Below are 18,719 nucleotides of genomic sequence, written 5' to 3' on the forward strand. Positions count from 1 at the left end.
CGTATCTTTGAGGAGGATTGCCGGAAGATCCGTACATAGGGGCAAACACTTCTTCGGGATAGCTTCTACGCTGAGCTGCCTTCAATCATGCTATTTTCTCTTACTCTTGTTTTAAATTTAATATTAGTAAATATGTAGGATTTGCAACTTTATGATTTAAATGTATTAAATAAATAGATTTATTTTGTGCAAAAATAGTTTTCTTTTGTAATAAAATAGATTTATTTTGATGTTGAAGAATATATATATATATATTATTTCTTTTAAGATTTTTATTAATTGTGATTATAGATTTATTTACTTATTTAGGTGATATATTGCTAACAATCTAAAGAAGTGTTTGTTTTTTTATTAGTAATATATAATTCAGTAAATCATTCTACAAAGGTAATAATTTATTTAACCTCCAAGAGGTTTATCATACCTCCATTTGGACTTCTTAAGGAGTAATTTTCAGATTCCATTCAAATAAAAAATTCAAAAATTAGTTAATACATAATAATTAATTCATTGAATTGACTTATTAGATCTCAATCAATTATTCTAATAAGGTAATAAATCATATACTTTATTGAATTGACAAATTAGATCTCAATTATAACAATTGATTTGCTACTACAAAATTAGTAATCAATTATTCTAATAAGATAATAAATCTTATAATTCATTGAATTGACATTTTAGTTCTCAATTACAATAATTAATTTGCTGGCACAAAATTAGTAATCAATTATTCTAATAAGATAATAAACCTTATAATTCATTGAATTGACATTTTAGATTTCAATTACGATAATTGATTTGCTGGCACAAAATTAGTAATCAATTATTCTAATAAGGTAATAAATCAATTCTAATATATAATTTATTGAATTGACATATTAGATTTCAATTACAATAATTGTCTAGCTAGCCTAAATTAATAATTATTTATTACTAATTCAAAAAATTCAAATGGAAAATTCAAAAATTGATTAATACATAATAACAAATTTAAGTTTGCACTTAGGTTTTTGTAAAAATTGAATTTGTGTGATTTCTAGTGATTATATCTACTAACTAATAGTGTCAAAGAAAAGCTTATCAAAAAGGCATACGTGCCTAAGAAAGGCTAGTACTTAAGCGAGCCTAATACTCCACCACCGATCTGGAGCTAATCTGGCTATTATTTTTTGGATATATCAACTAAACATTCAAAATTCAATACAAATTTTAGTGCAATCTTTTGACATAAACTTTTTGCCTTCATTCAGGTTTCTGTCTCTTTTATATAACCTTGATCCTATGGCCTCTAACACTAGTGACCACCTTAGTGCCAAACCTGAAAAATTTGATGGCCACAACTTTAGGAGGTGGCAGAACCAAATGCGGCTCTGGCTCACCACATTAGGATTGTTCTCAGCCGCAGGTGAAAGCACATCCAAAGTTGATAACGGGTCCAACCCAACTACTTCACAACTTGCTACTCGCCAAAATCCAAACCCAAATCTAAATCGGAGTTCATCCTCCTCCCAAACTGAACCTTCTACTTCCACCAGCACACCCTCTAGGACTCCTAATGAGATAAACTATCATTGCATCCATAGAATCTTAGGTGCCTTTTCTGAGAGGCTGTATGACATCTATTACACAGCTAAGAGTGCCAAAGAACTCCGGGACACCTTAGATAGCAAATATGGTCTTGATGATGTTGGGGTAAAGAGATTCAAGGTCTCCGACTCCAATAACTTTAGGATGGTGGACTCAAAGCCTATGAATGACCAAATCCATAACTTTGAAATCCTGATCCACCAGCTTAGGGCTAATGGGACCAATTTGGATAAATCATTCCAAGTAGCCTGTCTGATAGATAAACTACCTAATTCCTGATCTGATTTTGCTAAGACCCTGAGCCATACCCAAGAAGGTCTCACCCTAACCCAAGTCTTGAACTCCATTAGAATTGAAGAGCAACATAGGCTCAGGAGTAAAACCTCTATTGGACAAAAAAATAATGCTTATAATATAGAGGCCCCACCTAAAAAAAATCAGAACCAACCCTTCAAAAATAAGCATTACAAAAAGAAGCCCTACAACCCTAGAAACCCTAACCACCATAATGAAAAACCTATCTAATCCTAGGAGCAGAAGAAGAAGAAAGAGGAAGGTGGTGTTCGTTTCTGTTATATGTGTGGTCGGATCAACCATTTGGCTCCCCAGTGCTTCTATAAGAAGACTGCACCTTTTCAATCCAAGAAGAAAGGTCCACACACAACCAGTCAAGTCAACATAGTGACTTCTGGCGCTGGCTCCTCTGAGACTGCTTTCAGGTCTGTTTCCTTCACTCCTGAAGTTAACATGACTTTACGAGCACTTGATTGGTGGATTAATACCGGAGCTGGTATTCATATTTATTCGGATCACTCCTAGTTTTCTTCTTATCAAGTCTCATGTGGAGGAGCTGTGATTATGGCAAATAGCTAGGAGGCACGTGTACAAGGAGTGGGACGTGTAAACTTAAAGCTTACTTTTGGAAAAGTCATGTCCCTGCATGGCGTCCAACATATTTCGGCCATTAGGAGAAATCTAATTAGTGGTTCTTTGCTTGTCCAGCTAGGCTATTGTCTTATTTTTGAGTTCAATAAAGTTGTAATTTCTCATAGTGTGATATTCATTGAAAAAAGATTCCTAAGTGAAGGATTGTTTAAGTTGAATGTAATAGTTCTTTCAATAAATAAATTTTTTTTGATTATAAATATATAACCTCCTTTTATTTGGCATGGTAGATTAGGTCATGTAAATTATAATACAATTAAGCAACTAATGAACCTAAATTTAATACCAAAAAGTGATCTTAAGAACCATGAGAAATGTGAAATCTGTGTCGAAGCCAAACTTCCTAGAAAGCCTTTAAAATTTGTTAATAGGGATTCGGATTATTAGATTTGATCCATAGTGATGTTTGTGACTCTGATAGAACTTCTAGAGAAGGTAACAGATACTTTGTGACCTTCATAGATGATCTATCCAAGTTCTGTTACATCTACCTAATTAAAATCAAGGATGAGGTGCTCAGCAAATTTAAGATTTTTAAGATTGAAGCTGAGAACCAACAGGAAAAGAAAATTAAAATCTTTAGATCAAATCGGGGAGGTGAATATACATCTAATAATATAACTCAATTTTGTGAAGATCATGGAATCATTCATGAAGTGACTGCTCTCTATTCTTCCCAATCAAATGGAGTAGCAGAAAGAAAGAATAAGACTTTAATAGATATGATTAACTCCATGCTTATAAGCTCAAGAGTACCAGAGAATTTATGGGGAAAAGCTCTAGTTTCAGTCTGTTATATCCTCAATAGAATTCTCTCCAAAAATAATGATCTAACCCGATACGAAATTTGGAAACATAGAAAACCTAATCTTAACTATTTGAAAGTGTGGGGGTGCTTGGCAAAAGTGAAAATGTCTGATTTTAAAAGAAAGAAAATAGGGCCTAAAATATTCATAGGATATGCAGCCAATAGTAATGCTAATAGATTTCTGGTGATTAACTCAGAAGAAAGCGATATTAGGAACAACACTATCGTAGAAGCCAGAGATGCAACATATTTTGAAGACATCTTTCTACTTAGGACTAGAGTAGATAGTGGTATAGCTAGTAACTCTAGTAGAATAAGGACAAGAAAAATAGAAGTAGAAGCAGAACCTAGGAGGAGTAAAAGATCCAGAGTAGAAATTTTTTTTGGAGATGACTTCTATACCTTTCTTATAGAGGACTCTCCAACTACTTTTGAGGACGCAATGAAATCCTTCGATTCACCCTTTTGGAGAGAAGCTGTAGACAATGAGATGCGGTTAATTATCTAAAATCATACTTAGGAACTGACTGATCTTCCTTCTAGTTGTAAAACTATAAGGTGCAAATGGATCTTTAAGAAGAAACTTAGGCCTGATGGATCTGTAGATAAATTTAAGGCTAGATTAGTTGCTAAGGGTTTTACTCAGAAATCTGGAATAGATTTCTTTGATGTATATGCACCTGTAGCTAGGATTACTACTATTAGAGTCCTGATAGCATTAGCCTCTATCCATAGATTAGTGATTCATTAGATGAATGTGAAAACAACTTTTCTAAATGGAGACTTAAATGAAGAATTTATATAGACCAGCCAGAGGAATTTATAATCCCAGGCCAAGAAAATAAAGTTTGCAGACTAGTCAGATCTCTTTTTGGTCTTAAACAAGTACCCAAACAATGACACTTGAAATTTGATGAAATTATACTGACATTTGGATTTGAAATCAATAAGACAGACAAGTATGTATACAATAAGAGAGTTGGAAATAAATTTGTGATCTTATGCCTCTATGTAGATGATATACTGATCTTTGGGACAGATCTTCAGATAATTGATGAAGTAAAACAATTTTTAAGTCATAAGTTTCATATGAAAGACTTGGGACAAGCTGACTTAATTTTAAATACCAAAATAATTAGAAGTGCAAATAGAATTGAGTTATCCCAAAGTCATTATTTTGACAAGATACTTAATAGATTTAATTATTCTGATTGTCAGCATGTCTCTACTTCCTTTGATCCCTCTACACACCTTAAGAAGAACTTAAGAATTTCTATCCTTCAAAACCTATATGCTCAAATCATAGGCTCACTAAGATTCTTAGCAAACTACACCAGGCCAGACATAACATATGCTGTAATAAACTTAGCAGATATACTATTAATCCAAATAGAGATCACTAGACAGCATTAGAGCGGATCTTTAGGTATCTTAAGGGTACCAATCCTATAATTTGCATTTTAGTGGGTTTCCTACTGTTCTAGAAGGCTATAGTGATGCCAACTGGATCAGCGATACTTTAGATATTAAATCCACCACGGGATATGTCTTTCTCCTAGGAGGTGCTGCTCTGTCTTGTAAATCCATCAAACAAACCTTGATATTTAGAAGTACCATAGAGTCTGAACTGATAGTTTTAGACACCACTAGCACTGAGGCTGAGTGCCTAAGAGATCTACTAATAGACCTTCCCGTAGATGAGTCACCTTTACCACCTGTCTCCTTACATTGTGACTGTAAATCTGCAATAGACAAGTGCAACCAAGAAAATGCCAATGTAAATGAACAGGCACTTAAAAGTGTGTCATAAATCATTAAGATATAAATTGAAAAATAATGTTATTGCTTTGAATTTTATAAAATCGGAAAATAATTTGGCTGATCAGCTTATAAAAGTTTGTCTAGAATAGTAGTTCTAGAGTCGTCAAGGGGGATGGGGCTTAGCCCATAAAGATAAATCACCACGGTGGGAACCCAACCGTAAAAAGTTCAATGGGTAGAAACAAACCAGAGTGTAAATATGAGTAGCACTGTTTTATATTTTCCTCACCCTTATGGCGCTAGTGCTCATAAAAGCAAGCGATAGGATGAGTTTGCTTGTATAACTCTTAATGAGTCCGAGACCCAAGAGGCAGAAGCTTCCTTGCTAGCTTCCTTATTAGAACTCACCTATATTTGCAGTCGTGAGGCCGCGATTATGGAAAATGGGCGATTTCCTAAAAAGCACATGAAAGATACATGCATATAGCCATATTAACGCAACCCGCTTAGAACCAGATCGGGCTATATTATGTGTGATGTTGATTTAATCTGAGTCATGGACCGAGGTTCAAGGTTAAAACCATCTTGGCTCCACAGATGTAATCAATTGTCACTAAGTGAAGGTTCAAACCGAAAGGTACCTACATCTATTACATAATATAAGATATCCAACATTTTATTTTAATTTAAAAATTATTTTAAAAAAATAATTTTTGTGGAGGATTGTTGGAAAAATTAAATGCACACGCGGCCCTTCTCGAGTCGCGTGCGCAATAGCTAGCGCTGCGGTTTTTCTCCGCTTAATTACCGCGGACGCATCTGCAAAAAGATCAAAATAGCCCTGCTTAAAATTCCTATAAATACCCCTTGATTTCATCCTATTCATGACACGAAAAATTAGAGAAAAATAGCAGAAAAATTCTGGAGAAAAGTTCTTCTTCTTAGCCACTTCTGTTTTTTATTTTTGTAATTCTATTCAATTTATTTTATTCTTTTTATTTCGTTCTTCGTTGGATCTGCAAGTCCGATCGGATTCGATTTGGCTTCTTTCGAGACGTACCGAAGAAGAAGTTTAGAATCATTGTATCTATGAGAATGATTGCCAGGAAACTCGTACGTGGAGGCAAACACTTCTTTGGGACAGCTTCTGCGTGCTTCGACCTGCCTTCAATCAGGCTATTTTCTCTTACTCTTATTTTAAATTTAATATTAGTAGATCTGTAGGAATTGCAATTTTATAATTTAAATATATTAAATAAATAGATTTATTTTGTGCTAAAATAGATTTTTTTGTGATAAAATAGATTTATTTGATGCCGAAGAAAATATATATATATATATATATTATTTCTTTTAAAAATTTCTATTAATTATAATTATAGATTTATTTGCTTATTTAGGTGATATATTGCTAACGCAAAATACATATTCCTAAAATTACCAGAAAAAAAGGTAGTTTTAATCTGACTCTTGGTGAAAAAGTGTTCGCACTCTAATTTCGTTAGAATGTATGGGTTAACAGAGAGCAGTTATTCAGACAAAAGTGCAGCACGAACCATCTACCACCTCATCATTTCAAAGCATCCATCTTTCATGCTGTTGTATTGAGAGTGTAAGACTAAATAAAAGCCATCCATCTTGATGCTAATCAGTATCTGATTAAAAAATAAATTGTTAGACATGACCTGGGGGGCATATGCCATTTAAAATAGCCTGCCAAGGATTCCTCCTGTACAAAAACAAGGGGGAGGGCAAGGATGCCTTCAAATAGAACAAAAATTAACAGGTACTCTCCTGCTGAGGATTTGCAGATGGGTTTGATGAAACATCTACAGCACTGCGATCATATCGCTTCTCGAGCTTCTCGTATTCTCTAGCTATCTGAATATCATTAGGTTGCAAGTATGCACTGAATACCCTAATCACAAATCGTGGAAGCAAGGCTAGCACCAAGATGCAGAGGAAGCAGAGCCAAAATGTCTTGGAAGCCATTAGATGATTGGCAGCCCTGACACAAAAATAAAGTTCAAACATTTTAATGAAGGACAGCAAAATTTGTTTCGCATACATATATTTAGAAATATGCCAGCCAGCATGCATGGTTTTCGTCTCTTGCAACATTACTAAGCAAATATCATCAGTACAAGCAGTAAACTTCACGAAGCATAACATATATACGACATGCCAACCTAAACATCTTCCATTACGAGAAAAAAAATTCTATGCAGGTAAACCAAAAGTCGAGTGGAATTACCAGTAACCGGGCATTGAAGGTGAGGCATCTATTGCAATGACACAGGCAAAAGTTACAGCCGTGCAGCCCCATATCGTTGCATGCAGAATCCAGTTCCACCGAAACACGTCCATTGCTAGGTGAACATTAACCAACACGACCACTGAAAGAATCCACATGTCTCCTAAGCTGGAAGTATCTAAGCTACTATGGTTATAGGCAAATAAGGGGACATAAAACAAGACAAAGCTTTGCCAAAGGGAGTCCAACATGATCAACACAAACAACTTCAGGTTATAATTTCCATCTCTAAGCCCAGGTCCATAGAGCTGGGAGTACTTCAAAAGAGTCCTCCTACTCAAGTCTTGGTCGTAAATTCCAACCATAACTGTTGGAAGAGCAGTATAGACTGCAGAATATAGCAGCCCACTCGTGTCAGTGATTGTATTTGACAAACTGAATGCTGAATAAAAATTATACCTGCAGTAAACAGCTTATGAGTTCAGTTATTTCATATTAAATCACATATAAAACTAGCTCAATGATTTAAAAATAGCATAGCAGAAACCTTCCTCTTTTTGGTCTTTACTAGTTTGGGTAAAATGTAGCATCTGTCCTGAGAATGGCTATAAACCAATATAAGTGTATATGGGGCCACATTAAGCTACTCAAATACATGAATAAATTTACATGTTGATGCTGTATGCATGAATCTGCAACATCTTATATATAACACAATAGTATTGGCTGAACTAAACTGTCACTGAAGAGGGTATAATGGTCTTTCACCCCTATGTGATATCATTGACAAATATAGCTCATGTCAAGTAAATTAATCATGCAAATATTATCTAATGTCTTTATCACATTGATATGTATCATGAATATTTAAAAATATTTAAAAATTCTAACAATAACTATGTTTTCATAAATATTTAAAAATTTACCTATTAATGAGGAAAATATCCATGAACACTGAAACCACTAAATACCAGTGTTTTACACAAGAGACTAATTACATGACCAGGATATATAAAACTTGTTTTGGGCCAAGACATGGGGATACTAATCTTAAGAAACCTTGAGTATTTTTAGTCTTAGGAAACATGCTTTCCCAATTTAAGGCCTTGTCCACCTTATCTGCAACTCTTCTGATATTAAATATTCATAGTTGTCACACCCCTAATCCTCCACTCAAGCTGGGCACGTGACATAGCAGCACATTCCATAAGCATAGCCCAGAGAATATGCAAGGTATTAAATATATTACAAAATCTCTACAACATTAGAAAGTATATAATGCATGATAGTTATTTCCAAGATAAATTATTTCCATTTTTAACAATCTTTTGGCTAGCCCCACACTCAGTTATGTACCAAGTAGATCTTGGGTACTTATATAAAGCGAAGGAACCCAAATAACACCTTCTTTCTAGCCATTTTAGGTGAAGTCCCGGGATGTTACAAATGATTTTAGAGCGGACCCAACCTATGGCCCATATGGACTATGGGGCACTACAACACGGGTACTTTTGGAACTGACCACAGGCTAATCATGATGTATAGTTGGATTTGACTGGATTTAGACCCTTAGTCTGACCAGAACATCAAGGCATAAAGAAGAGGAGCATGTAAAAACCCATGTGGGCATGCATTTGGTTCCACATCGGTTATACACCAGTTAGATCTTGGACACATATATAGGGCCAAGGAACCCAAATAGCACCTTCTAGCTAGCCTTTTATATAAGGTCTTGGGTTGCTACAATATATACACATATGTACAGACACATGTTCAAAAGAATATAGTTTTCATATAAAATGTTGAATGTCTAAATTTAGTGAGCTTGGGATTTCTATAGATTATTAATTTCTAAGGGGGATAATTTTTCTTAAACTACACTCTACAACAAACACCCATATGATGGGCCTATGAAAAATCAATTTTAATGGAAAACTACAAGCAAAAAAAGAAGGGACAGCCTCTATGTGCGGAGGAAATTTTATAAAAAATTGTGGTCCACATACACCCATTTTGCCACATCAAGCATTTGCTTGATAGGTTTGGAGAATCTATGAAGGACTAAAGAAGATGGCAACAACTCAGAAACAAGCTGTTCGTTTAGAAAAAGAGGGAAAAAAGACAAGTCGAACAAGCTCCTCAATCATCAACAGGTCTGGGTTGTATCTTTCGCATGAAAGAATGATTGATCTTCTTTCGCGACATCGTCCATCGGATCATGCTCCACACAGATCTTAAAGCACTCCAAACCTTTCTAGTCATCCGCCTGCACATTTCTCGAAGCAACCATTGCACAATCCGACAGTGGATTCGCACGAAGGAAGGTGAATCCTTCTTTCAAGCAAAAGATACAACCTTGTCCCATCATCAACCTTTCCCCCGTTTTTAAACTTCAAAAATGTGATTGTGTTCTTTAATATGTCGAGGTAGTAAAAGAATTTAATGATTGATAGTTTTTACTCTAGCAACTCTCCATTATAAGTTATCTTTCTCTTTCATTTCTGTTTTGTGTTATCTCCTTTTCAAGGTACCATGACCTTCACAAGATCATGGGGAGTCAAAATCCCTCCAAAATAACAAGATTTATCCCTGTAAGTGAGATCTTGCAGATGCATATAATGAGGAATAAATTTGTATGAAAACTAAGTATCATAAAAAAGGCTTACCAGAAAGTCATGAACACATAGACTGCATTCCTGTAAAAGTTGTACAGGATCATATAGCTCATACGATGGTAATTCCAATGGCCATGGACCAGTAAAAGAGGGACTAAAAATCTGAACTGCGCCATGGAAAAATCTGAAGCCATAACAGCTTGTCGTCCTTCCTGGCCACTGATCCCAATCCCAACATCAGCCATTTGAATCATTGAAACATCGTTTGCACCTGGATTTAATGGGGAAAAGCGAAAAAGAAAAAAATTATGCAACTAATTCATAACACAAGCCTCACTCACAAGCAATTTTATTTTCGAAGAAATATAGGAAGAACCCATGCAATGAGAGAATGCTTACCATCTCCAATAGAAAGAGTCATATCATCTGTTCTCTTCTTCATAAGTGCAACTATTCCAGCCTTTTGCAATGGAGCCACTCGGCAACACAACACCACGTCACATGTTGTGGCTACTTTGAACAACTGCACCATCCAATTAAGTGAAGCAAGAAAAGAATTAATAAAGAGGAGAGGAAAAGAATGAAGGACAGCTTCAACACTAACCATGCTATGATGTATGTTTACCTCTTCTTCCAGTTCAGTTTCAAGAATATGGACCAATGAAGGCCCATCAATAATCAATGCAAGAAGAATTCCACCTGGATCCATTGCCCCCTGAGTATTATGTGTTCTGGAAGATACCGATGTTAGTTTCTCACACATGGAAATTGCATCTTCAAGACTCTTCCTACAGGATTCTTTAGAATGACTGTTTATAATGATCTGGGTCATTGCATCCGTTAGGAGCTTACATGAATAGCCAATGGAAATGGCAGTTTCCTGTTTGTCCCCTGTCAAAACCCAAACCTTTATTCCTGCTTGCCTGAGAGATTCTATGGCTTCAGGCACGCCCTGTTGTAGTTCATCTTCAATTCCTGTGGCTCCCAAGATCTGGAGATTGCATTCTACCTTGAGTGCAACATCGCGGAGTAAATCTGTCCTTCCAGATAATGCAGTACTCGCTTTCTCGTAAGTAAACTGCCAGTCCTCAAACTCTTTGGTACCTAATTCTCTCATACCGATAACCAAAGTTCTGAGACCCAAAGATGAGTAGCTATGAAGATGTTTCTCAGTTTCATGCAGTATGTCCAACTCATGGGATTTTTCTAGAACACTGAACATTGCACTGTCTGCACCTTTCACAAATAACTTAATTGACTTATCAGGGCAGGCAACTATAACTGACATCCTCTTGCGGTCACTGTCGAACTCATGAAGGCCCAAAAGCTCGAACCTGCATTGCCAGTAACATAAATCACGAAATTCACATTCTGTAAGTGAAAGATGGTTCTGTGAAAAGAAAAGCTAGTAACAAACTCTAAGCTACATATGTAAAAGTTGCTGCTGAAGTATCACCAGCACCACTACCAGAAGAATGCTACTGATGAGATTGCTATTGCCATGACAACCACCAAACTTTCTTACGTGGTGCTACTGACATGGCTAGTACCAGAATAATGGTTGCAAACTTGCAATACTATAACATGCCGTGGGAAAGATCATGGTCTACTATCAAAGTGCATACTTCAAGGTACACAGGTTTTAGATGATTTTAATGTGGTCATACATTTCTCAACACAATGTTGATGCAAATCAGACTTAAGATGGCATATAATTGAGCTCAGACCTTCCTGCCAATGCATTACATAGCTTAGGCTTTTCCCATCTGTCATTTTATGGACTAAGAGAATTACTATGTGAATAGATTTTTCAGTTACTTTGAATGGATGTTAAGTGGCTTTCTTGGAAAGCAAAGAGGCCTATGCAGAGGGACACCATCTCATCCTCCTTTTTTGATGCTCAAGGAGATAAAGAACTTTGTACAAAGAATGAGTGTTGACAGCCAATTAAAAGACTTTGAATCCAACCAGAGCAAATAAATACTTAATTCAAAATGGCTTTTAGAAATTCTCTAACCCCCCTATGTTGAGGATATAATCTAATCCTAAAAATCAAGATGATTCTAACACGCCATCGGCTTCTTCCAGCAAGCAAAATCACCACTAGCAGCAACCCATGATGGTGAGGCTCATGGAAGGAAACTGGTTTGAAAAAGGGGCATCCATGCAGACGGAGTTCACCTTGATGTGTCTGGGTTTACAGTATCTATACCGTGACACCTACATTGCAAGATTGGCAATGCCATCATCAAAGTTTTAAGAAAAGGAATAAAAGTTAACAGGGAAATAATCGACCATGAAAGGTTAAGAAACTCTAAATTAATTGTGTTTTATCAAATTTTCCATTTCAATTGCTACTCAAATTTCTCAATCCTTGGCCTGTGCAAAAGGAATCAAGGTGAATATTGATGGCTATTGCAGTAGATACAGGGTGAATGATGGATGACATAGGCAATACACCCGACATTTTGGAGTTGAATGTGCAAATCAGATAGGGCATGCATGGGTTCATAATGCTCGACAGGATGAACACAAGTATCTTCAGAAATGGTCAACTGAATTAGCAACAGTTCACAAAACATTCAGAGAAATCTATCGGCATTAAGTGCAAAAAAATGCCAATATGTAGAGAGCCTGCATATTCAAGGTGGGGAAATAGAATTTAATTTCTCACTATATTTACATTGCACCAAATTTTTCTTTCCTCATCTGTTTGAGCACATACTGTCTTGCCATATACAAACAAGCATGGGCATTATGTGCATAATAGTAATACAGTGCATAGCTAGTGACCAGGACTTATGACAAACTTCAAGCATACAACTCTAAAATTATTTCAAATAATGCAGACTTAAATGAGAATATGTGACCTCTCTTAGAGATGATAACAGATATTAGAGATCATTATACAGAAACCACGTCTGCATTAGGTTTACTTTTGCCTGTTAATTGCTAAACTAGGAATAAATAAGCCATATTATGAAACTTTGGAAGATGGTGACTGACCACAAACCAAGGTGCAACACAAAAATATTGGAGAACTAATTTGATTTTATGCCAGAAAGCTCGACAATGGAAATTATTTTTCTCTTTTAAAAGTTAATGAAAAAGTAAAGAGAAAAAGATAAAATTTCATATGATTTTTATTGATCTAGAGAAAGCATATGATAGAGTCCCTAGAGAAGTCCTACAGTAGATTATAGAAAAGAAAGAAGTTTTTCACAAATATATTAATGTGATTTAGAAGATATATGATGGAGAGTTTACTAGTTTGAGAACTAATGGAGGTAATACTAGGGAATATCCAATGGCAATAGGTTTGCATAAATGATCTGCTCTAGGTCCTTACTCTTTTATGCTAGTTATATATCTATTCCATGGTGCATGCTATTTGCAGATGATATAGTCTTAATGGACAAAACTAGGATTGAACAGATTAACCGTAAGTTGGAATATAGATGAGGGCATTAGAATCCAAGAATTTTAGGTAAGTAGGACCAAGACGAAATATACGGAATATAATCTTAGTAAAATTAAGGATAGAGATGAAGGTGATCATGAAGTGTCTGAAAGCGATCATTTTTAATAATTTAGGATCAATTATTATGTGAAAAGTAAAACTAGAATATTATATGATCGTAGAATATTTGCCAAATTCAAAAAAAAATATAGGATAACTCATACAACCAACTATTCTTCATGGTGGAGAATGTTGGACAATTAAAAAAATAAGATGTCTACAAAATGAGCATGACTAAAATGAGAATGTTAAGATGGATGTATTACAATAAAAAAAAAGATAGAATAAGAAATGAAGTCATTCGTAACAAAGTAGAAGTAGCATCAATTAAGAACAAATTGAGAGAATGAAAGTTTAGATGGTTATGCGCTAGCACGAAGAAGTGATTTGATATATGTAGAAGGAAAGCAAAGGTAGACCGAAAATTATATGGATTTAGACATTAAAGAAGAACTTGACATCTCAACATCTCCCGAAAATATGGCCCAAAACTGAGTTAGATGAAGGAGAAGCATAGCTAACCCCAACTAATTTGGAATTAAAGCTTAATTGAGTTGAGAATTTTAAATCAAGAATAAATGCACTATAGTACAAGAAAGCTTTGAATGGCAGGAATACCATCAAAGTACAGGGCTTTGTTTGGATCGTGATGTACGAAAGAATTCTAACTAAAAAAAAAATCTTAATTCTCTCAATCAACACTATGTTCTAAAAAAAAGGGGGACATTTGGCCATTTGCTGGTAAATTTTCAAAAGGTACGAGGGATCTGACCTTCCTAGTTGAAAAGGAAAAACTTAGACAACCCGACCAACCAATACTATTTATATGGAATCCAAATACATGTGGGAGGGGGTAAGGACAGGATTGCTTAAGCGATCACCTCTAAAATCTGATAAAAATATGGATAATAATCTGCCTGTGAAGATGTTTAGACTGAAGTAGACAAAGTAACATAAAGATCTGAATTAGGATAAGTTATGTCGCAGGTAGAAGCTAATTTTTTAAAGCATGTCAGCAGTGGTGATGTCTTGGATCGCTAGAAGAACTTGACGACCAAACCCATTCCACATGGCACCTCTTCGATGTGCTCCCGTATTGGGATCATCCGTTGCTCCTGATTTTGTTTCATCTTTTTAACCTATTAATCATTTTGAGAACAGATTTGATTTTTATTCAAGGTTCCATAATGATAATTTGAACTCATAAGACTACTTATATCCAATTCCATGTGTTATACCACCCTCAATCAATAAAACCATGACTGGTGTGCTCATAACTTTGCTTGAAGTCAATAAACATGCAATCATCCAAAGCAATAAGGTAACATGCTACGATCAAAGGAAAACCAGATCTAGAATTATCAGTTCTACTTGAAATGTTGCTACAGCAAGCACCAGCTGATGAAGGGAGCATAATGGGATAAAATCATGGAGCATATCAAGTGGCAAGTAAGAAAGAAAAGAGTACCTCTGCCTCTCTCCAAGGACATCAACAACAATGTGCCCAGAGGTTCGCTCTATAAGTACAAATCCATAGGACGCAGCTGCATAAACCAGTGCCTGCTCATCAGGGGACTCGCCCTGATAATCTATCAACTTCACCGCCGGGTCAGATGTCGGCAAAATCTGTGGCACAACAGTGTTGCATGTCACCACAGCAAGGAAGAAGTTGTGAGCATGAATTGCTTCCATGGTCACTTTCCCATTTTCCAACAGATGCAACAGCTCAGGATCAGTATTGACCATCCTCCTTGGCCTCCTAACCTGACCATCAACTGTTCCAAAGAGAACAAGACTATCCATCAACTTAACTACATGGAAAACATTATAAGAAGTTTTATAGTCAAAACCATAGATATACAGTTGAACTTTGAAACGACTGCATGTGAATACAAGAATACAAATAAGGACATAACTGGTAGGCAGAGTGAGGCATGAGTACAGGGCTTTTGCAAGCTTTTTGGCCCCAAATAGGGATGTGGTTATTAGACATCAATATTTAGTGCTTGTGGAAACATTCCATTTTAGCCTAAAACGCAGAGTAATTTTGTACCATTGACTAAAGCATTTCAAATAATTCACGACCAAAGTGCAATCTAAGCACATGTGAAAGACAAAGGGCCGCCATCTTCCCATGGTGTTGAAAACTGAACCTTTTTATCCAGAATTCACCTAGTGGATCATGAAATATCTCTACCAATACCCCAAAAAATTCAAAGAAAACGCAGCACCACAGAGCATTAAAGTAGAAGTTACACAAGGAGATAAATATAGCAATTGCTCCTACCCACTGTGGGATGAGGGGCGACCTCGCCCGGCACCGGAGATTCCCCATTGCTGTAATCGACGCCACAAACACTCGCACACCGAAACATCATCTTGTTCTCTGTCAAGGTGCCAGTTTTGTCCGAGAACACATACTTGATCTGCCCAAGATCCTCATTGATGTTGAGAGCCCGGCACTGGAACTTGGTGTCGGTGGCCTCATCGTACATGCTCTTGTCTTGGGTCATCATGTACGACTGCGAGAGCCTCGAGATCTCCATGGATATATAGAGCGAGATAGGAATGAAATTCTGGTAGCTAAAGATGGATTTGAGGAAGGCGAAGAGGATCTCCAACGCCAAGCCACTGTATAAATAATTCCTCTCCCCGCCATGGGAGAAGTCCGCCTTCCGGTAGTAGGGCAGAGTGTCGAGCTTGTCCCGGTTGGCGTGGAGCCAAATACCGGTGGCGGTGGCGATGAAGGTGCAGTAAAGCAGCATTATCACAGCTAGAATGATGATCTCTCGGTTCATCTTGGTCTCGAGGCGGCTCCGCTTCGAGGGAGCGCCGGAATTGTTGAGCATCACCTTAGTCTCCATGCCGGTGTACACCGCCACGCCGATTACCCACGCCGTGTTCTTGATCTCGCACCCTCGGAGGATGATGTTGGTCGGGCCGAGGGCGATCTGCCGGCCGTCGAGCTCGATGGTGGCCTGGAAGCCGTAGATGTTAAGGTTGGGGGGCTCGCATCGGATCAGGGCGGCGGACCAGGACTCCGGCGGGAGGGCGGCGGTCTCGAGCCGGGCGTAGCGGGTCTTGAGGTTGGACTCGCCGTCGAGGTTGATGGTCTGGACGTAGGAGACGCCAGTGGGGTCGGCGGTGGAGAGGGGGACCATGTCGCAGGGGATGGTCTCGTCGGCCTCGCACCGGACCACGTCGCCGACCCGGATGTCCTTCCACTTCTTGGGGGCGAATTGTCCGCCGGAGGGGAGGAGGACCGCAGCGGAGCGGTTGTTCTCGCGGTTGTCGGAGCGGTGGCGCTGCCAGTCCTCGTAGCCGTCCTTGACGGCGGTGAGGAAGAGGACGACGCCGAGGGGGACGAAGGCGGTTTCGCGGCCGTAGACGGTGAGCTGGGGGATCTGGTTCATGCAGGCGAGGATGAAGAAGTAGATGTAGGCGACGCGGCGGAACTGCTCGTAGAGATTTCGCGGAATGAACGTTATAAAGTTATATTTGGTGGTGCGGATGGCGTTGCCGGCGGGGCTGCGGTGCTGGGTGGCCGTCCGGTCCGGATGGGAGACGAAGACCAGTCGGGCGTCGGGGGACTCGGGCTGGGTCGCGGCCGACCCGGCGGGGTCGGGTTGCAGGTCCATAGGAGCAGAAGAATTGGGGGCGGGGAGGAGAGGGCGAGATAGTGGGAGAATGGGGTTGGGTTCGTGGCGGGGTTCGGAGCTGGAGTCAGAGACCATGTGGGAGGTAGCAAGTGGGGAGGAAGGAGATATAAGGGCGTGAAACTAAGATAATGGTGGACGGGATGGGAGGTGGATGCGAAGGAGACGTTGTCTGCTTTATTTTATGTTTTACGCGTCGCACGGAGAGGAGAGCAAAGCTCGAAAGAGGGCAGGTCGCTTTGGACCAGACAGCGAGAGGAGTGTTTGTCCGTGTGAAAGAAGAAGGCCCTCGGAACCATGAAGCAACGGCGCCGCGACGGGAAGGTCAGAGGTCTTCTCTTCCACCAAGACAGACTGAAAGAAAGAGGGAGGGATCCACCGCGGAGCAATTCCGTAGTGAAGAAATAATATTTTATCAGTCTCACGGAGAAATGTTATAGAACTGGTGGGATGGATGCGGGGTTCTGAAGGGCTGTTTCGTTAGCGGAAAAAAAAAAAAAAAAAAAAAAAAAAAAAGAGGGAGAGGGAGCTATGGTCAACGAGAAAGTAATGAAGTACCTCTGGTTTATTTGGAGTTTTCAAAAGAAAAAGACAAAAAAGCATTAAAAAGGTATTAAAGATCTAATTTTTATTAAGGCATAATAGGAGTTATACATAACTTTTCTAGAAAAATAGGTGGTTCATCAAACATAAGCACTTTGGAAATTTGTCACTTTCCCATTGTCAACCAAACATGCCAAAGTACTATCCTAGGCATCTTTTTCGTAGGAATCCGTTTCCCAGGAATTATATTCCTAGGAGGAAAAATGCTTCCCGCGAACCAAACGAGCCCGAATTGTTTCGTTCTTCTTCTTTTTTTTCTTTTTTTTGGATCAAAACGGTATTTCATTTCATATACCTCTAACATGAATACAACTTGACATATCAAAAGAAACTAAACAAAATAAGAAGCGTGAGATGCACTCTAAGCTAGTTCAGAAAACCTTCCCAGAGTACCGGGCAATATAGGAGGCGACCCAATCTGCTGCACTGTTCGTCTCCCGATATATATGAGATATCTGACAGAAGGTCAGCTCCCGCACCAATTTACGCATGTCCCGTATTAGGGGGATAGCCATCCTTATATATATCGACACCTTGTATCCAGTCAATCACCGTGGAAGAGTCACCCTCGAGGCAGAGGCAATCGGGCCCCCAGCACCCGTCTCGCATAAAATGCCTTCTCAGGCAGCCCGCAACTCCGCTCCTACGGCAGTCATGCCAGGTGTGCTCCGTCCTCCAGCAGCCACAAAACTGCCTATGTGATCCCTAATCACAAAGCCCACGCCCCCAGAGGTGCCATCCTCTGCCATGCCACCATCGAAATTTACCTTAAGATAACTAGGGGGTGAGGGTACCCAAAAAAAGTAGCTAAACCTGGATGCTGAAACAGCAATACAGGTACCCCAGATATCCCTATCCCTCTCAGGTGAAATCGGTGAGGCCATCATAAATACCTCCGCCGCCTGCCGTAGGGCTCTCTCCATCACAACCCGGGGGAAAGATTGCCCGCCCTCGAACATGCGATCGT

The 18,719-nt window shown here is 38.5% G+C and overlaps 1 protein-coding gene across 1 annotated transcript; it reads right to left on the bottom strand.

The window, feature by feature from the left end:
• Window positions 1-6,723: 6,723 nt before the first annotated feature.
• LOC103701112 (phospholipid-transporting ATPase 1-like) lies at window positions 6,724-17,574 on the bottom strand. The gene is made up of 7 exons (XM_008783087.4): window positions 15,781-17,574; window positions 14,962-15,268; window positions 10,599-11,307; window positions 10,373-10,496; window positions 10,025-10,244; window positions 7,359-7,817; window positions 6,724-7,112 (listed from the first exon to the last, which is right to left on the bottom strand). The coding sequence occupies exons 1-7, from the start codon at window positions 17,225-17,227 to the stop codon at window positions 6,884-6,886; spliced, it is 3,495 nt and encodes a 1,164-aa protein (XP_008781309.2). The 5' UTR covers window positions 17,228-17,574; the 3' UTR covers window positions 6,724-6,883.
• Window positions 17,575-18,719: the final 1,145 nt, after the last annotated feature.

This window comes from Phoenix dactylifera, chromosome 3 (genome assembly GCF_009389715.1).
Source record: "Phoenix dactylifera cultivar Barhee BC4 chromosome 3, palm_55x_up_171113_PBpolish2nd_filt_p, whole genome shotgun sequence".
Lineage (NCBI taxonomy): Eukaryota > Viridiplantae > Streptophyta > Magnoliopsida > Arecales > Arecaceae > Phoenix > Phoenix dactylifera.

What these genes read in the sequence shown, in the direction of transcription:
- LOC103701112 (XM_008783087.4), bottom strand. Translation starts at nt 17,227, where the DNA reads ATGGTCTCTGACTCCAGCTCCGAACCCCGCCACGAACCCAACCCCATT. An exon ending in AAACTGAACTGGAAGAAGAG is followed by an intron (nt 10,497 to 10,598) that starts GTAAACATACAT and finishes TGGATGGTGCAG; the next exon opens with TTGTTCAAAGTAGCCACAAC. An exon ending in GACTCTTTCTATTGGAGATG is followed by an intron (nt 10,245 to 10,372) that starts GTAAGCATTCTC and finishes CATTAAATCCAG; the next exon opens with GTGCAAACGATGTTTCAATG.